This window comes from Channa argus, chromosome 16 (genome assembly GCF_033026475.1).
Source record: "Channa argus isolate prfri chromosome 16, Channa argus male v1.0, whole genome shotgun sequence".
In the NCBI taxonomy this organism is placed as follows: Eukaryota; Metazoa; Chordata; class Actinopteri; order Anabantiformes; family Channidae; genus Channa; species Channa argus.
The window spans coordinates 9,281,653-9,302,532 of NC_090212.1; the positions used below are offsets into that span (position 1 = coordinate 9,281,653).

A 20,880-nucleotide genomic window follows, 5' to 3' on the forward strand; every position below is an offset into this window, starting at 1 on the left:
TGTGGTACCCTTATTCAACATCCACTATGTACTTTAAGGGATGCTACAGCATGTTATCTCTATAGGGAAATCACACCCTTTCCTGTCCTGCAGACTGAGCAAACAAACGTTTCCAAGAGGAATCACATCCCAGAGATTTTCCAAAATGTAGGTCCCCTAAAAGACCTGTGCCCTGGTTTCATGTGAATCAATTGAGTCTTTTGATTAATTATTTGATAAGGCTGTGGACACTAAAATCTATGATGATTAGTCTACTTTACATTTTATAATGAGTAAGAATATTGTAACATTTATTGACTGCCTCTAATTTTGTTGGATCTTGCCCTTAGAAGATATTAGAACGACCAAAAAACGATTCTTTGAATAAATTATAGACCTGTGACAACACGACTTTTGACGCAAGTAGTAACCAGTGGTGAAGGGCAGAGCCCAACCTGCATGAGTGACAAGCCCAGCAGCACGGCCGCCCACTCGCAGACAAGCTGGGGGAATCTTAATTGTGTAACGTTCATTGACGAGTCAGCACAATGCTGAGACCTCTGAGGCGCACTGAGCCGAGCAGAAGGATGAAATGCTCCCACCGAGGAGAACACAGATGGACAGTCTAGTTCAGCCGCTCGTCGCCCAGTACCTTGCCATGGGATGTCAATCAAAAGGCAACAATCAAAACGAAAGTATAACATCGGACGAAAAGGGAAAGGACGAAGCGTAAGTGCCATAATGTTTTCATTGTTTTACCGAGAAGTTTCAGGTGCGGTTATGGTGAAAATATTTAGTTCTTATTCAACACTAACGTCAATATTTCACAAAACTGAGTTTGTCTGCATCGTGTTGTAGATGAACAAGTGTGATTTTTTTTGCTCTTATTTGCCGATTGGTAAAAACTGAATCGATGGTGTCTAGTGGTTTTATGCTACAATGCGCCATAGGTCAACAAGGTTTTAGACATCGGGTGTTTTTATACTTTTTTTCGACGCGATATGCTCACAATGCTTTAGAACAAATTCTTTCTTGTTTACGAGTTTGAACTGGACTATTATATACAACCAGTATTTCCCCAAGTTATAGGAAGGAAATGAGAACAATGAATATCAAAATCCAGCGGGGAGTTATAAATTCTAAAGTAGCTCTAAAGATATACATATATATATTGTAAAGTCATAATAAATAATTTCATATGAACAACAATCTATGGTCTTGTAAGAGGTATGATTTGAAACACATGTGCTGTGTATTACACATCCTCACACACATACAGACAAACACTTTTATAACAGCAAGCCCTTGTGTTCCTCCTCCCCCTCAATATTCTTGTGTTGCGGTTTCTCAAGGAGGGTGACTGCAGGATACATCTCCAGGTCTAGAGTTTCCCCTCCAGTCCGGCCTCACAGGTTCCACAAACCCAGCCAAGCCCAGACCACCCCAGGTAAATCCATGATGTTGCTGGGACACCTCACAAAGGGGGCAAGCTGGGAGGAGCTCATCCAGGCCTGTCTGCAGTCCTTTGGTGAGTCCTTTGGTTGGCTGCCTTTGCACTATAGGGGGAACACTGCTGTTCTGCATTTCTGAAAAACAAACAACCACAGCAGTAAGATTACAAATCCAAACAATGTGAAACAACACTATGTGTGGACATATACTTACTCAGAAGTCTCCGTTTTCCTCACAGCTTTTGCTGGCACTTGTAAATCTTTAACAAGTTTTGACTAGCCTCTACACAAAAGGGGAGTTTGCATTTGAAAGCAAACGTACTATCCTAAAATGGCTGCAGTTGTTTGTATTTTGGTAGTATTGTTTATTCTAAGAATTTAAATACACATATTGTTGACTGATATTGTTAGTTTGCTTTGCAAGATTTTAATAAGCTTGGTGAAACAACCTTTATTATTGTTTGTATGTGTTCTTGCGGTTGTAGGGTGTATTTGTCAATTAGCGGATTAAGATTTGTGTTTCGCTGGATACAAGATTAATAGAGTGCTTTTTAAATTGCTAAAAAACAGCAGTGATTGAGTAGGCCGTCGTTGGATCAATCAAGCAAAGATCATTGGCTTCATCAAGTTGTCTGGAGTGCTCTTAGAGTTATGGTGATTGCGTCTCTGAAGAGACAAGCTTTCAAATTGCTGTTGCCTGGTTACACAAATGGAGCAAGAGCAACGGAGAGGTGTTACAATGGGCTGAACATAAAATGACATCTTATAACTACATCTATCTGCAGTCAGACACTAACAACAGCCTGCTGCTCATTTCAGAAACACTAAGGAAACTGAATTAATTAAATGAGTTAAGGAACCCTACAGTAGTGTCGAACAGTGCTCTGAACACTTGCCTTGAAAAAGTAAATTGACTGTCAAATTGCAAAATATGAGACCTGTTCACACATGTCCAAGATACTGTTTACTGTATCTATCCGTTCAGTGTGTTATGACTGTGGTTTTCTAGTAAATGGAGTCCAGTCCTGCTCCTCCTAGCCCACATCACAGCTAAACAACTAAAGCCCACGGGCCCTGCCACCTTTTCAAATGTGAGAGTGCACGTAAGAGCTATTTGAAGGATTACCTGATGGCAGCTTCAAGCCTGGCTGAGCCAAAAGGTCATTCCCCCCAACAGCAGTTCTCAGATGCTGACCAGCCTTTGAAATGCAAAGCACTGTGAGATGTGGATCGATAACTGTCACTGACATCATCAGTCTCTACACAGGATGTACAGCACACTCCGAACATGCCTAGTGTTGCCCTACAGTAATTCACTTTTAGCTAGGTGTTTTTATAATGGTCGCAATATATTTTTATTCATGTATTTGAGAAAATGGAACCAGATTAAATGTTTACAATTGGTCATTAAATGATATCTAAAGATATAGTGAGTTTCCTGTAGTGTTTCCCGACCTTTTTATGTCAGATTTGCAACAATTGCATCAGATAAGCTACACCTTCATCAGTGCTACACGTTTCAAATGTGTTCATTAAATCAACTTGCGGACAATGATCCGTTGTGGCTGAACTCATTCGATAAGCTGAAAGGAAAAAAATAAAAATAAAAAAATAAAATAAAATAAAAATACTAGACATTATTTAAATATTAATGATATAAAAGTGGCTGTTGCTATCTTTTTTTAAACAACTAAACAGCCAATGCTTGTGTTAGTACAAATGCAAAAACTGACTGCAGTACCACTAGTAGTAGTTGTGGCAGTTTTAACCATTTAATCATTACTGTTAGATGATCGGCTTCCATACATGTGCTTTTAGAAAAGATGCCCCTGTGGGTTGTATCTGTAGATTTAATAGATGAATCTGTGGATTTATCGATTACGTTTAAGATGCAATATGCAACATTTGGGATTCAGGCTACAGTAGCAAATGACTCAAATTCAGTCTACTCTGCTCTGCCCAGCAGTCCCTCTTCTTTTTCTACCACATTCACCCAGGTAATAGTTTTATGAAATTACAGTTAATGCTTCAAAATTTTCCGTTTAAGTAGGAATAATTGGTCTTTCTCTGAAGGTTAGAAGGGCGAGCCTCACTCTAAAATATTAAGCGGAAATTTCTCAACAGTGGGTCAAAGACCTTTCTGTTAGCACCTCTCCCTTGGGCTGTGCCATATTATGTTGTCATAAGCCATATGTGTAATATGTCATAAGTATCATCACTTAATTCCTCCCCATGATAAAAATATGTTATATCTGATATTGACTATAGTTGCGGACTCATGTGTTTGGATACTGTAGGGCCATTAAAATCGGCATCTCACACTGGTGGAAACACATTGAAGTTGTTCCACTACTGCAAACATAAAGCGAAAATGTAATTGAAAGTTTGTACTTAAACTGAGGTACGAGCTGTATGAGGCAACATACTGTACCATTCAGTTCACAAAGACTCCAGCCTCCATTCAGTGTCCTCCGTCATCAGAGTGACAGTCTTTGTGTCTGTCTGTCACTAGGACAAAGAGACAGCAGCTCGACAACTGCCTTCACCAGGGTGACTGACAGAAATTTACTGGACACAATTTTAATGTAGGCACAGCAGAAAGAAATCAGAGATGTTTTTTTTTTTTTTTTACCAGATTTTCTACAGAGGGCAGGAAAAGTAAAACCAGAAAACAGTTGTCTTTGAAAATTACGCTTTACTAAATGCACCAGGTGATGAAAAAAGAGGTGACATAAAACACGTCTGAAATGCTTTTGTATCTGCCTTGGTCTCAAGGAGGAGATAATTGGGTATTGCTAGTTCTCCAACAGTAACGATCTCCTTTAGTTCAGATGGGTTTGTCAGCATCTTTAAGCAAGTTTGATTATTTGATTACTTTATAATTATTGATGTCAACCATATAAAACAAACTGTTGTGTTACATTGTTGTTCCATCTCACCAAGCCCTACCTCTCCACATTAAGTGATTTGAAAAATGTAAAAATGTGACATACTGTGGCTTTAAGTTAACAGAATCAATCCTTTTTAGCTGTTACACACTGTATAGCTAAATATTCAAACTGTTTATAGGCCAAATGTCAACAAATGTTTTAGTGTCATTCATTACTTTCAGCTATCCTTTATATCTTACCTGTTCTACAATGTATCCACGGCTTGAAGGTATCTCTCTCTATTATTCATTAATGCAATCATGTAGCAAAAAATACAAAAGTGCTGTACCCTGCCTGTGAAGTATTGCTTTAATATATGAATTAAAGAGTGTTACAAAGTTGGAGATGTTTTCACAGAGTAGAGAGAGATAACCATTATCTTACATCTGACTTAAAGTCATTTAAAACAAAGAGGCCATGCAGTCTGGGCCTCTGTCAAAACAAGGAAAAGTAACAGGTTTGGCGTGGCTGATGAATGTCTAAGATAACATGCCCTCTCTTGTGTTCATCATCATATCGTGCAGCTTTTCTAATTTCCAAGTCATTCACGGGGATTTCCTCCTGCAATTAACCCTGCACAGGGAGGCTTAGTGGTTTGAAAGTTGTGAAAAAACGGATGGAGCAATTGTTTACCTGATAGGGAGTCATGGCTTCCTGTTATGCACTTGCCATAGGTCTTGTTTTGACTGATCCACACTCGATTGTTAGCAAATAGGGAAGTAGAAGGACTGCGAAAATGCATAATTTAAATAAAGCAGAAGTAATGTATAGCTTATGTACCACAGATATCCAGAAAAAGAACTCGCTTTTGCCTGTATACATACACATCAAAGCTTTCCTGCTTTACCAGCCATGCTATTCTGAGTATGAGACAATGTTTCACTTGTCTCTTTTATTCTCTTATTGACTCGAGTTATGAGGTCATCGACATTAACTGGGTTTAGCTGGTAGTGGCTCTGTGTGTTACAAACAGAAACACACCCCATGCAGGATGTGAGAGCTGGATTAGTCAGCTGCGACTGGAGTGGTGAGTTGCTTACAGATAACAAAGATTAGAAAACATGTTGCCATGGTGTCCAAGGTATTTCCAAGGTGATATGGTGTAAAAGTGGGTCCTCAGACGCCTGATGTCCTTGATGGTGTCAAGATACTGGTGAAGCTTAAAGGGAAACAACACTCAACTTTACAATTTGCGAATGTTCTTCAAACGTCCAAAACCCTGTGTTGATTTTATTGAGATTGTCAGAGGAAGATACAGTAAATAGCCCAAATTATCACATGTTATACAAGTAATAGTTTCAAAGTTGGAATTAAATGTGCTTCCTCTTTATGCCAACCACTAATTCATGTGTGACAGAAGATATGTGTGTGTGTTATTTTAAAAAATGGGCAGGAAATTTGCTATAGGGGAGATATGGCATTGGCATGTCCTTCTATATTTGTTTTTACAAATATAAGGTATGTTTTAAAGTGGTTGACAAAAAGTTTCCTTTTATTTGTGGGTCAAAAGATGTCATGTACCATAAAATCAGACAACCGAGATAAGGAGCAGTGGTTTGGTCACAAAGGGAGGAAGTGAGATATATGTGAGGAGAAAGGAAACGAGAAGGTAGTGAGACAACCAAGCCGCAGAGGTTCATACAATCAGAGGAAAAGGAAAATCTTCATAAACCAGGTTTGAGAAAGTATAGTGTGTGCATTAGCTGGTATTTCACCAGATTAACTAACTCTCTGTTGTCCACAGAAGGAAATATCTGTGTGGTTTTTTTCAGATAAATACTTAGAGGTTTACACAGTTATGCATTTTTTTTACTTTGTCTCAGTCTTATGCAACATGGACAAAAACACTATTTGAAATCAAATTTTTTCATTCTTTAGTTACTCGAGCCATCTACAAAATATAGTGTTTTTTTTTTTGAAAAGTAGTAGTAGTCAGAAAAGAAGTAATTAAAGTTATTGAAATATGTGCAATAAAACATTGCAAATATGAGTATAGTTGATATAGGCTGATCAGAAATGAAAGTGATACACTGTGTGCAGATGTACACAAAGTCAGTTCTCAAGTAAAAGTGTAAGTAGTGAACTAAAAAACATCTCCACTACATGTACCACTTCAAATCTTCTACTCAAGTAAAAATTTTACGTAAACAACAAGTGCAATGGTACAAGAAAGCAATGTTTTAAACAAAAATGATTATGGTAATTATAAAAAAAAAACAACAATTAATAGAAAACAAGGGTGAAAGATCAGTGTTCGTAAATGTGAAGCTGATTTTAACAGCCTTGTGTGCTGACAGGTTTTTCACTCAATAGTTTTATGACCATTTTTTAACCAGATCAAAACCACCAGGTGGTATTAATGTTGTGGCTTATCATGGTGCCTATACAGTGTCTAATTTCAAAGCTCAGTGATATTTGATAGATAATTTCATTTCATTCAATATGAAGCCTTGCGTTTAAAGTCTTGTTTTGCTGGAAGGCCATGCAGACAAAACATGGCACACACATTAATCTAGTTTTTCCCTAGTCAGCCCTGTAATGGATAATGGACATAGCCTACATCAAAGCCCCTCTTTAAAAAAAATGATGTTTCAAATGCAAGATGTGATTCTGGTTTAGTAAAACATGGGAAAAACCCGTGGCTTGTAAGAGAAAGGTTTTTTATGACGGGATGACATGTTGTATTGTAATACCACTCCACTTTGTTCCAGCGATGGTACAGTCAAGTCATTTTGTCTTGCAGACTCGGATGGTTGTGTATGTAGGAGCAGCCACCTGTTGAACATCACCCTGACCATGCACCGTCTCCTCATCTCCTCCAGTGATCTGCTGGACAGACTCATCGCTCTATATCCTTCAACAACCCACCATAAAGATATAACCACTCTCACAACACAGCCAGATGGTTCAAACAATGCATTGGCCAATTTTGAGCAAATGTAACATAGGATCAGATCACTGGCTCTCTGTGTGCTACTTCGTTTGGTTGTCAACAGCAACAGGCAATCAAGCTCATACTTGGCTTACAAGGCAGCCCATAACTGTCACTGTAAAATCTGATAGGAAAGTGGCAGCTCGTGTTTACTCCTGCTGTCAGTTACTGTAGAACATTTAAATTTCTGTCATTTAATCATTTTTAGTGTCACTGTGTAAATTTCTATCACTCTGGATTCAATAACAGGCCCATTACCATTGTATATTTGGTCTTTTTCAAAATATTTGACAGTCTTTTTCATTTTACCAACTTCAGACCTTAAAAAAACCCTTTTTGGCAGTGTCTTGAGAGGAGGGCCTGTCACCTATGCTGCCATTCAGGAAACAGCAGTGGCGTCACAAAGCCTGTCAGAGGAGCTTACTTGAACCAGTGTGCAGTCTTGGGGTTTAAGGTGTTAGTTACCTCTGTCTATTTCACATACAAGCCCTCTTCGACTATATATAAACACAGACCCTACGTTCCTTGAAGAGTTCCATGCTTACAAAAACTCACATCAGAGTGGGCCATGCTAAATGGCCCCTCTGCTATTTTTAACCCTCTCATTTGAGGCGAAGACCCAAAAGGATGCATCAAATGAATTCAATGTGTGGGTTAGGATCAGGGAAGAGACAAGGGGCCGTTAACCGCCTTCATTACAGTCTGGCCTTGGGATTGCGTGGGTAGTTCTTCTGCTCCCATGACGCAATTAGCCATATTATGTGCATTGCTTCAAGCTGATTTCTGCCAGTTGAGAGATATAGTGTCAATATATTTATAAAAACTGTTTCGAATAATAGGGAAGTGTGTTAGTATTTGTGTGAAGTATATATGCTCACCGGCCAGCATATTTGTGGTCAGCATTTGCAAAATGGACGGCAGGGTGACCAAGATAATAAATTATGATTCGAAGGTTTGATGACATTGTTTAGAATCCTGCCCCTGAACAATGCACAGTAACCAACACTGATTGTCTATTTTCTTTCTACATTTTGTTATTCTCTTTCTTCTGTTTGCCAGAATGATTCATTAAGTGATGCTCATCAGAGCTTTGCTTCATGCAGTCGCCTCCTCCCACATTACCAAATGTCACTTCTGTTTGCCTTTTAGTTTAGTTGCTGTGGCTTTTTATTAATGAGTTGTTTATAGGAAAAATAACTGTACAGCATATGCTCATTATTTACTTCATTATTTACTCATAACAGACTGCACCTGTGTCGAAGATCATCACATTTACCCTAGATTTCTTTTTTTTACCTGAACAAAAGTGTTGCCGAACTCGCAATGCTGCTGACTCTGAATCCAACCTTCGGCTTTCAGACAACAATAACCACACTTCAGGTAATAATATTGATCAGTCAGCAATATTTAATTTCTTAACTGAAGTCTTTACATTCAAAACTGCGCTGGACAATGAGCAGCCAACAGAGTGCCAAAGGATATGCTACGTCATCAGGTCAGTTTAAAAGTCGAATTAGATTAATTGTAAATAAGAGGTAAAGTATGTTTTGTTTTGTGGGAGACCCGCTTTACTGTTTCTGACCACCAGGCATTGGATCCAGGAATTCTGGATGATGTTCCGGTTGCACCACAACTTGTCAGACAGCTTGGACCAGTTCCGGGAGCTGATCAGCGAGCAGGGACAGGAGCATCTTTGCTCTCTTCTAGAGACCAAATGGATGTAAGTGTTAATCTCTGATCAGCTGGCATCTGAGACATTAGGCCTACATGACTCTGAGTTGTTTGTTAACTCACAGAAACTACTAAAATCAGTCACGATCAAGAATACTGACTTCGAAGTATGGGCAGTATAACTCAGAGGCTGTTAAAGTAGCTTCAAAGTTAGATCCCATGTGCAGTATGTATATTTCAATGTATCTGTGTATTATATGTACAAAATTTAAGTTGTATGTCACACCTGACATACAATACAATTTGACAATGTCAAATATTCTAACTGGGGTTCTTGATTGGCAATAAAATGCCAGGCGTCTGTCTTAATTTCCCTAAACTCAAGTTGATCCATCCAAAAACATTCAATTTACCATAAAAGGTGGTCTATAAATCCACAGCCATAATTCATAATTCAAAAGTTGGACCGTGTCAAGTTTCGTTTTAAAACGGATTTAACAGAACTTGGAATTATGCTAAAAACAACAACAAATTGTTAATTCATTATTACAGCTCAATCCAATCTGCAATTTATAGATGCATCCTGACATCCGATGAAAAATCTTTGTCTTACTATTGTATTTTTATATTTTCTGGCGTGGTCATGTTATTTTCCATGGTTTGTTCTAGAAACGAACGGGAATGGTCATGGAAGGCCAGCCAGAAGATCAAAGCTAACAGCAGTAAAAAGAGGAAGGTCTCTCTTCTTTTTGATCACTTGGAGCCCATTGAGCTGGCTGAGCATCTCACTTATCTGGAGTTCAAGTCCTTTTGCAGGATATCAGTGAGTATGCCTGCTCGTGACACAAAAAACATTGTGCAGGTTGCACAGTGATGATTTGTTTATTTGGCATACTTCTTTGTGAACCAAAAACCATTTAGTATTTCCTCCCCACGGGAAATGTCTTGCAGTTTCCGTGCAGTAGTTGATGCTCCTCTCTCTGCTATCTCTACCAGTTTGTAGACTATCAGAATTACATTCGAAGCTGCTGTATGAAGGACATCCCCGTGATGGAGCGTTCCATCGCCCTGTGTAATGGTATTTCCCAGTGGGTTCAGCTGATGGTGCTAAGCCGGCCAACTGCTCAACTGAGAGCTGAGGTTTTCACCAAGTTCATCCATGTGGCACAGGTAGAAGCTAAATCAGTGACTGCTACTCTTACAGTATTTGCTCATGGTTGATCAAAAAAAGGGAACTGCATTTGAAACATTTTCTCTTGGCTTGCTTCTACGTGCTATTGTTCACACACCTTATCTAACTGATGGCAATCTATTGCCGCACTCAGAGCAATGCTATATAATTTCCAAGGCACAATGTATATTCACCGAGAGCTAGTAATGATTCTCAGAAGCTCTGCTGCAGGCTTTTAGCATATCCAAAGATTTTACCAAAAGGAAAATATTAACTGAATGCAAGCTAATGTAGTCGTGAAGTGGAACACACCTACACTTGCTGAGGGGTTTGGGGAAGTGGATAAAAGACAAATGACTGGTGATTGTAGTTGCTCGACAGACCTTGCTTGTTAAAGTCACTCCAACATGAAACTGCATGCAGCCTGCTGAGATTTGATGCACTGGCTTCAGGGAGCCGTTAGGCAGGCTTGTACTCTGGAAGACCTCTTGCACTGTAACACTAATGCACCAGTCTGCTGCTGCTCGCTGCTATCAACCTCAAAACCCACGGGTGTGGAAACGAATTTCACACCATAGTGCTCCAGTGACAGCACGTATTAGGGAACTAAAAAGAGAGGGAAAAGCACTTTCAAAAAGGAGTGAGATATCAGAGCAAAGGAAGAAAAAGCCAACAATACAAGTGGCTTATGTAACGGCAGTGTTGTGAATTATATAATCAGTGCTACCTGGAACAAGTTTAATTGTGTGCAGCTGTTTGTATGTGTGCAGTACAGATGAACTGATATGTGTGTGTCCCCCAGAGTCTACATCTTATGCACAACTACAATACACTAATGGCTGTGGTAGGAGGCCTTTGTCACAGCTCGATCTCCAGACTGAAAGACACCACCTCACATGTACCCAGCGAGGCCACCAAGGTAAAAGCTTATTAACCACACAGGAATCAAATTTTTTTTAGAAGCAAAACATTCTCACATTAGTCATTACAAAAAAAAAAAAAAAACTCTATTCATTCACCAGGTGCTGAATGAGATGACAGACTTGCTGTCCTCCTGCAGAAACTATGACAACTATAGACAAGCTTACCACAGGTGCACAGGTTTTAAAATCCCTATCCTGGGCGTCCACCTGAAAGACTTGATTTCAGTTAATGAGGCCATGTCAGACTATGTGGAGGAAAACAAGGTCAATGTCCAGAAGCTCCAGGCACTCTACAACCACATTAATGAACTGATCCAGCTTCAGCAGATCCCACCCAGGCTGGATGCTAACAAGGATCTGGTCCATTTGTTGACGGTACTACACCTTTCAGTGCAGCTTTGTATTCAGAATGTTTTTAAGTCATTATTTAGATTCATGTGATTCACTGCATTGTATTGGACACAAACGCAGATGCAAATGAGCATGTTTCAGCATGAGGATTGTCTGCGCTCGCGTGGGTGCGATGAGAGTCTATGATCTATGAGTGTGTGGGTGACAAACTGAGTGTGAATGAGAGTGAGTTCAGATTGCTGTATTGTTGTCTTATGCGTGTGCAGTTTGTGTGCTTTAATCGTACTTCATCAACAGAATGCCCACGAAGAGAGAATAGTTACCCTGTGACCGAAATTTCCCCTCATCAAAACATGTTTCAAAGAGAAATCTAGTGGTACACAGAGCTTTTTCTCTTTCTGTTTACAACCCTTGTGCTGACATGTGGACTCTATCTCCCCTCAGCTGTCCTTGGACCTTTACTACACCGAGGATGAGATCTATGAGCTGTCCTATACCAGGGAGCCCAAGAACTGTAGAGCCCCTGTGAGTGATGGAAATGGAGACACTTTTACATTAACACCCCTTTACCAGCTATCTTTAAGGCAGTAGTTTGACATTTTGAGAGATATGCTCATTTGTTTTGTTGTGGAGTAGTTGATTTGAAGATTGGCTCTTATGTCAGTACACTAGATCAGAAGCAGCCGTTTAAAGTTAGTTTATGGCGGGCAGGAACCAAGGGGAAGCATCTAGCTTTTTAACAAGCCAAGAGTCTAACTAAAATAGTTTACAGAGTAAACAGAGTTATTTGACATTTTGGTAAAACATTGAGTTCAATTCTCAAGCTAAAGGCAGGGGCAGATCTAGATTTTTTGTTGTTGTTGTTAATATATGAAACCAGCTTAAATGTATATAATCATAACTTTTTATTTATTTATAACGGGAATGACATATTTCTGCTTCAAATTTGGTGAGTTGAATATTTTAAAGCAGGTAGCTCTAACCTTCTCACTCTGGTACCACTTGAGGTTGCTAATCAGATTTTGAATGTGAATGCCAATGTCATTCCTTGCCCCCCCTTTCTGGCCCTGCCCTCTGCCTAGCAGTAGCATGAGACATATAATTATTCAATCCACTCTGCCCAGAACACCATCTCCCTGGCCTGCTCCACCCAGACCTCCAGGTATAAATCGTTGAGGAATGAGGCAATAAGCCTTTGACGACACCTCTCATTAAAAAAAAATGTGTAAAGCATATTTTTACTAAATAATATTAGAAAAAAGTACTTATACTAGTTGTTTACTAAAGTCCTAGCCAGTGGAGAATTTGGCTTTTGTTTCAGAAGCTTATCTACCGTAACAGGCTTATACAGACAAAATCGCATGATATCTATGTTTATCTTCCTTGCCCAGACTAGTTTGTAATGACTAACCACTTCTTTTATTAGCCAGCCACTCCTTCTAGACCTCCAGTGGTTGTGGACTGGGCTTCAGGTGTGTCTCCTAAGCCTGACCCCCGAACCATCAGCAAACATGTGCAGAGAATGGTGGATGTAAGTGCTTCCGGTTCAAACTGTTACATCCCCATAAACTACTCAATAATGCTCTTATATAACCCTCTTCGTGTATTCGGCCCATTCTTTTGCATGCAGCCATTTTGACAGCCTATTGTTCACCAACAGTCTAGCAACAATGGTGTTTGCTTCTTGTCTTTCACAGTCCGTGTTTAAGAACTATGATCATGATGAGAATGGCTTCATTTCTCATGGGGACTTTGAGAAAATCGCTGCTAGCTTTCCTTTTTCCTTCTGTGTCATGGACAAAGAGAAGTGAGTGTTTAGCAGGTCATGTATTTGTTCCGTGCTTATTTGTGACTACAGAGGGGAGGAAGCAAAAGTGGTATTTGTAGTGAAGAGTGTAGCAACAGGAAACATGAAATAGCTGCAGAACTAACCATAACCCCCTACCACTAAATAGATACTCTTTTATATTTCATGCATTCTAAATGAAACATGATGTTCACAACCCACAGAGTAACGTGTTTCCCAAAGTAGACTGAAAACTTGCAAACCACCGTAATTTATTTAGTTTTTACATTACACACTCCCAATACTGCATATGTGTTTAACATGTGTCAGATGAGCACACAAGTGGATAAATATAAATATTTCAGATATTCCAAGTGTGAAAATTTCTGTTAAAATGTTCTTTTAGTAGCGTATCATTTACAGCTCTGTTTGCTCTATTATCTAATGTCTCATTCTACATATGTGTCGGATTGTTCAGGCAAGGCCTTGTCAGCAGAGATGAGATCACAGCCTATTTCATGCGAGCAAGTGTCATCTGCTCTAAACTGGGTCTTGGGTTCGTGCACAACTTCCAGGAGACAACTTACATGAAACCCACCTTCTGTGACAACTGCTCAGGATTTGTAAGTCAACACTCAAACTAAAACATAAAGTAACATTGCTTTGCTGCATTTTTCCTGCTTTACAGCAATGTTACCTTCTACAAATGTCTTAATGATATTTAATTTGGCTTTTACTTTTGCTTGTTGAGACGTACATTTTTCCCATATTCCCTTAACAGTTGTGGGGTGTCATCAAGCAAGGCTACAAATGCAAAGGTAATTAATGCAGTCTCTCTTCATCTTAAAACTTTGGCATAACAATATTTGGCTAAATGTCAGTATTATATTATGCTACTTTGTTGTTTTATGCTGTGGAGAGTTACAAACTGTCTTGTGGGGAGCAGGTAAAATGAAGTTATCTTAGGAAGGTGTAGTGTGGTTTTCTGAGTTGCATATTGCGAGCCCAACTGTGCAACACATGAAAAAAAATATTTTGCAGTCAGAGCCACAGTTTTTCCCCTCCCCCGTCCTTCCAAAGATCTGAGAAGTATTTGTTTGGCTGACAGTAAGCATGCAAAGGTTCGAGAGTTGCATTTGCAAAACAGATACGGTTCAAAGAGAAGTCAGTTTGCTGAAGTTACACCGATGTCAGTTCCTGCTGTGACATGTTGTGCATTCTTTTGGCCTGCTCAGACTGCGGGATGAACTGCCACAAGCTGTGCAAAGATCAGGTGGCATTTGAGTGCAAGAAGAACACCAAAGTGACCAATGACAGTCCAACGCCGAGTTCCACACCTGTCACCACCTCAGAGGGTGGGTAAAGGGTTTTGAGGTTCATTACCAGCTTAAGTATTCACATTCATACACACAGACTTATATACATAATTACACAATGACAACAATTTGTGCTCTAAACAGTCGTTCCCACAAATTAACACTCAAGAAAAGTATGCTGACAATGAAATGCACCTAAACTCGTATAAAATATGCCACCTGGTGGCAAAGATCTTATTTATTGTAACCTTGCCAGTCATACTGTATAGAAAAGTGTAAAAGTCAGAATTTACATGATTCCATGTAATGTTGCAGCAGCTAAAACAAAGCACATGGTCAATTGTCTGGGTGATTTCCCTCCAGCTGTCAGTGGGAACTGTTTCACTTACAGTAAGACTGAAGCTCCCCACCTACTGCAATGACGCTACTATATTCAGATCAGAAGCACTTTCAGTTTTACTTAATATGGATTTTCTCAGCTTAACCTAAGAAACACCGGGCATCCATTACCACAGCCTCTTTAAGATTCTTAGGAGTTTTAGCTTTAGAAAAATTAGTAACAAAAGCTACACAGCTCTTCTTTTTGTCCAGAACTAAACTAGACAATTCAATATTTCATAAATCCAGCGGTACTTAGACAAATACCATTAACATGCAAAGACTTGATCAGCTAGTTAGTCACAAGTGCTTTATGTCATTTGGTTTGTGGTTTATCACATGCTTATCTGAATCTTCTGTATTGTAGTCATTGTTTAAATCCTTGTGAGTCTATACCTCTTTCAATCATACACTGTCGTGCTAAAATTCAGCATAAAGTTAAGTGAAAAGACAAGTCACGTCAAGTGGAAAGTCAAGTGCATCATGATTAACAGTTAGCATCTTCTGTTTGTCTTATTTACAGGTTTAGAAGAATGTCCTTTCCCATATCCACCAGATGACAGCAAAGACCGGAGCCCAGATTCCCCAGTCCCGTTCCATCTGCGGCCCCATAGGGTCCATAGTGGCACCCAGACAGAGGGACCACAGCTTTCTTCTTCATCCCCAGAGGCTGTCCGATTTCAGCCTTCTCTTTTAGTCCCAGTAACACCCACCCTCACCTCATGTCCCAGCCCAGTGCCCCAGAGAAAACAGAGATACTGTGCCAAGTGGGAAAACAGAGCCTCAGTTGTGCAAAAGCCTAAAGAACCAGAGGAAGAGGGCAAACCCACCCACGAATCTCTGCAATTAGTAAGTTTCATAACCTACTTCCCTTTTCCCCTCACTTGTATTACTGATACTATACTTGAATGCACATCATACAAATCTTTGGTGTCTTTCTCAGGAGAATGAGAGACTGGAGAAAGTCAATGAGACACTACGTAGGAAGCTGAAGGAGACAGAGCGCGAGGTGGAGATACTAAAAACACTGCTGAAGAGGCATGCTCTCCACCCTGTGGAGGAGGACTCCTCCTCCTAGACTAATACGTATACTGAACCTCCTCCAGGGAGACTGCTGCTGCCCCCACATGGTAGCACATATAGATCTAGATGTTAACTGAGTGGCAATGAACAGTCATTTGTCAAAATATTGAGACTCAGGCTACCCAGCATCAGATGATATAAAGTAGATAAAATGCACATAGGGAGTGGAGGTGTTTTTGTGCTAATAAAACACCACCGACCATAAAAATCCAATCAGTACTGTATGTCACCAGTAATGAAGCTAAGGAAAATCAGTTACAGTACATAGTACAGTCTATATAATATACCAAAAATACATCACAATTACTTTACAGCGTAAAGATGCTAAAATGACTGTAGAAGTATATTGAAAATGTTTTAAGTGCAATTAAAATTTTACAGCAAAATTATCTTAGTATGCATTACTCACTTTATGTATTACACCATTACGAGTAGTTGCAGTTGATATGGAGTTTCCTATTACACATATGTGAACATAAAAAGTTTGAATGAAGGAGTGCAGAATTTTAGAGTGCAAATATAACTGTGTGCTAGATCAATTCTTGATCAATGAATGAAGTTACATATTTATGTTACACATAATATACAAGGCTGCAATACAATATGTGCAGCAACACAGTTTTTAAGAACAAGACGTTTGTGATGGGCTCCTTATTGTTATTAATAACAAAAAGCTCACTGATAGTATCAGCAGAATGAACATAGGAGGATTTACAGTAGTGTTGTTGCTCTGTTCTCACTGAACCTGTTCACAACAATGCACACAATGATTGCAGTGCACCTGCTAATATTTGTCTGAAACACTAAAAAGTTAATATAAAGAGTGAGATTTGTACAGCATATTGGTACTTTCAGTAAATTATTAATGCTTCTGTGTTTTGCATTATGTTAAGACTTTCTATTTTTATTGTGCAAACATGTCATTTAAAGGTAGTGTGGGCCAATGTAGAAGTGTTGTACTGTGAACAGGAGTCAAAATAGATGTATTTGTGATGTGTGTAATGTAAATAAAAAGTAGACACCGTGCCAATGTTATGTTAAGGTGCATCTGCTCTCAGTATTGTTCTTTTATTGTTGCAATAAACAATGTCCTCTTCTTCTTCTTCTTCCTTTTCTTTCAGCTGTTCCCTTTCAGGGGTCGCCACAGTGAATTATCTGCCTCCATCTAACCCTATCCTCTCCATCCTCTTTTCTCACACCAACTAACTTCATGTCTTCTCTTACTACTACACTGTTGCGTTACTCTATTTGACCACTGGGGGTCACTAAAGCTTCATAGTTTTTTTTTTAATTTGTGGCTTCTTACTAGTGTTTTAGATTCACAGAGGCTTTATTATGTTGTTCTTGTTCTTGTAATTATATGTCTGTTTGTTGAAAAGTAAGATTTCAGTCAAATTGGAGAACAATCAGATAATTTCCACTAATATTGTGATGTTAGTTTCAATCAGATAACTTGTCTTTTAGTTTTAAAAAAAGCCTGGAACTGAGAAAAGCAAAATATATCTGCTTTTAACAAATAAAATTATGCGTCTACAGTGTATGTTTTGTTAAGTTACTAAAAACCAGTGGAATCATGGATTTGCCAAATATAAACTTTTAAAATATGATACTTACAACCTATTGTCTGGAGACTGTCCCTATCTACCTTTTTCCTAGGGATCTGCTGGTAATTTGGAGTCCAGCTCCAAAGCTAACACTAGCCTCATAATAATGAGTGGGCAATTGTCTCCTGATGGAGAAGAAGAGACCAAGACCACAGATTTCTTTGAGCCATACTGCAATCAGCAAGTGATTTTAACTCAGTATGAATATTTCTCAATTTCTTAATCCATACATAACTCAAACAAAGACTCAAATTGTGTTGTGTGTCTTGATTTATTAAAGCCATAATGACTTGTTGCTTTACATTGGCTGGCCAGTGAACAGAGACCTATAGTGAAAAAAGGCATGTCTCTGAGGTGTAGCAGGAGCTTGCATGTCTAGCCTTCTATTTTAATGTGATGCTCTCCTGCAGAGGAGTAGCACTACAACTCCGGCTTTATGCACACTGAATAATTTCAATATCATGGCTGGCTGAGAGAAAGTGTTAAAGAATGTGTTAAACTTGAGGAACAACATCCCAGCAAAGCCTTCATTTTCCATCAAGACTGTAATACAAGCTTGAGAAGACAAATGCATTTACCCCACCATGTTAGGGTAGTCATCAGAAATATAAATACATACACGCATTATCCCAACAGAGAGTGTAAGCATAATTAATTGTGATGTATTTAAGCCTAAGGCCGAGTGTAAGACATGTTTAGGTGTAGGTAACATCTGAAATCCACGTGTTACGAGTATGACACTACCAAAGTCAGTCTTATTACCACAGGCAGACAGAGATGATTTATCACCTAGACATCAGTGTACTTGGGTGAATTGGGCCATTGTGAGATACCCATAAGTTAACTAAATCTGCTAAGTCTAATGAACACACTCCGAAACTAATTAGGTGAAGATGTGGAACATCCCATTATGTCCCCCTGAAACCAGAGTGTGGGGGGATGCAAAGAACACAACACATTTAACACACACACACACACACAGAAGCGCTGCTTAAATTTCAAAGACTACCACAATGCCTGCAGGATATAGCAAGGCCACAGCCGCGCTCAACTCCACTAATTCCCTTGATTATTAAACTGAGTTCATTAAGTTCTAATGATGGCCAAAGGACCCCTGTGGAAGAGCAAAAACAGAAACAGTAGTGAAAGCAAGGAGGGAAAAGAGAGAGAGAGGGGGAGATGCTCATTTAGCCAAAATATTCTGGAGGTGAAGATATAGTGAATTTTTTAATTAACCTTAATGATAGCGAAGGGGTGTAACGAGAAAAGGGCTGTTCAGGTGTTTTGCCAACCAATAGACACATAATTCTCAGCTGTGCCTCTAACAATTATGTTATTTTGCCTTCATAATTCAAACTAAATCCTGTAGCTTCTTGTTGGCATACAAACATACTCCCCCATTGCCTCCACATTATGTTTGGCACAGGCATGTACTGTACATACATTTTGGCTGAAGACAAGAAACAACACTCTTAACAACCCTTAACAGCATGGTTCATGTATAAGCCAAAAGCACATTCTTTATTTAGGGTATTGTTTGTTAATGCTGCTTTTTAGAGTACATGCTATTACACATAATGAAATAGGTGGTGAGAATTGTGTTAGGATAATGTTAGGTTCCAATCTATGTTTTTTCCTGCAGGTGTAGCCAACTTCAGTAATGGCAGAAAAAGGGGAAAGCAGCTCTAAATGCTGTGTATTGGACCACATTCGAGTCTTGCTGAAGAACAGATTGTTAGAATGTCTTGTCTGTGTGTTGTCTGATGTTAAATGTGGCAAGAAGTTGGATATTATAAAGATGCCAATTTGCAGCATGATGTTTGGTGTAAAGTGTCTTTCCTGTGCCAAGAGCTGAACGCTATATGCTATCTAACAGAACAAATACTGCAAAAAAACAGACTCCAAGAGAGGAAGAGAGAGCTTTATTGATGAGAAAAGGAAGGAGGCTGGGAAAAAAAGAAAAGCAAAATGGGGGGGGCAGTTGAGAGAAGAGCAGATGCTGCAGTGGCGGGGCAGCCAGGGTGCCTTCGACAATCAGCACAACCCTCTGAAACAACACAAGATCAAGATCAAGGAAAGTGAAGCAGAGCACGGCTGCAGAAAAGGAGCAGATATAGATGAATAGAGGAGGAAGTAGGAGGAGGTGAGTGGGTTTCCCCCCCACTGAGAATTCCTTATAAAGGTGAGAGGAAACCAAGCACTCATCTGAGCTGGTCTATATCCGAACCCTCCAAACTTCTCCGACTCATTCCACAGAGCAGTGGGAAACATTTGATATCAAATCTTGCCATGATGTGGGTGGACAGTTTGTTGTTTTTTCTATGCATATTGAGTAAAACAATCAATTTGAAATAGAAAATGTAATGTTTTATTATAGATGCCCCAGCTCACAGTCTTATGCAAAGTATAGCCGATACTAATAAAAATGCTGTTTGTTTTACAAGTACCTCTTTGAAAATGAAATATGAGGAGGATTGATCCTCTGTTGGTCATGATGTTCTAATTTCATTTCAAACCATGCTGTAGATGTTAAGATGAGTCACAACCAAACAGGTTTCCCCATAGAACCAAGTCAGCTAATAACATGATGGTGAACTGTATATCTGTGATGCACTGTGTATAAGAGTTGTTTTAATATGGTCTATGTGACTCTGTGTCACAAAGCAAGTATTTACAAGCTTGCTCTCTATTACATTTATTGCCAAGTCATACAGGATGTACAATAACACTGAGAATATTAACTTTAAATTAATTCTCTTCTCATATTCTGCTTATATTTGCAGGGCGTTATTGTTTTCCTCAAGGCAAGACCTTTACAGCTGCTGCACATCATTTGCATATGCACACCAGCATGTAGACAGTACATTTGAGCCGTGTTCCCAAACAATCATAGTTTGTTCTAATATGTGCGTTCCAGCACGAGCAGATTCATTGTGGATTTCACTGAAGTAGACAGATAATAAAAAAATGTGAGGGAATATTTAATAAGTGGAGCAATGTTTAGTTTTTCATTTTCAGATTAAAACATGCCCAGTGTGATGGCACTGGTGTGCATCAACTACTGCCTGTCTGCTGAATGCAGTGAAAATACAAATTACATTTACTACTAAATTATTATAGAAAGGATACACAATGCTGATGAGCTGTATATCATAATCAGTTTAGGTCTCCCTGTTGAGTTAATTCCCCAGTTAGGCCCTATAGTTTGAACTGGGCCAATATTTCTAGGCTTTTGATTTAACAGTGTGAGGCAGAAACCTCATTGTTTGTGATATTCAACTTAGCACAGGGTGTGTCATTGCTTC

General features: G+C 39.2%; 1 protein-coding gene across 7 annotated transcripts; it reads left to right on the forward strand.

Moving 5' to 3' along the window:
• Window positions 1–460: 460 nt before the first annotated feature.
• Window positions 461–17,506, forward strand: LOC137101419 (RAS guanyl-releasing protein 1-like). Of its 7 annotated transcripts, XM_067479837.1 has the most exons (17): window positions 465–708; window positions 1,332–1,507; window positions 7,104–7,209; window positions 8,725–8,787; window positions 8,881–9,012; window positions 9,633–9,786; window positions 9,960–10,133; window positions 10,937–11,053; window positions 11,157–11,432; window positions 11,853–11,933; window positions 12,835–12,939; window positions 13,106–13,215; window positions 13,673–13,817; window positions 13,976–14,012; window positions 14,430–14,549; window positions 15,412–15,737; window positions 15,832–17,506. In XM_067479837.1, the coding sequence occupies exons 1-17, from the start codon at window positions 572–574 to the stop codon at window positions 15,964–15,966; spliced, it is 2,394 nt and encodes a 797-aa protein (XP_067335938.1). In that variant the 5' UTR covers window positions 465–571; the 3' UTR covers window positions 15,967–17,506. The 7 variants fall into 7 exon arrangements, with proteins under 7 accessions (XP_067335943.1, XP_067335940.1, XP_067335942.1 ...); XM_067479842.1 differs by lacking the exon at window positions 15,832–17,506 and having other exon boundaries at window positions 461–708; window positions 14,430–14,568; window positions 15,412–15,547; XM_067479839.1 differs by lacking the exon at window positions 14,430–14,549 and having other exon boundaries at window positions 463–708.
• Window positions 17,507–20,880: the final 3,374 nt, after the last annotated feature.

Bases quoted from the DNA above. Each gene is read 5' to 3' on its own strand.
- LOC137101419 (XM_067479837.1), top strand. From the start codon at position 572: ATGCTCCCACCGAGGAGAACACAGATGGACAGTCTAGTTCAGCCGCTC. The intron at 9,787-9,959 runs GTGAGTATGCCT...TATCTCTACCAG, and splicing joins AGTCCTTTTGCAGGATATCA to TTTGTAGACTATCAGAATTA. The intron at 15,738-15,831 runs GTAAGTTTCATA...TGTCTTTCTCAG, and splicing joins CCCACGAATCTCTGCAATTA to GAGAATGAGAGACTGGAGAA.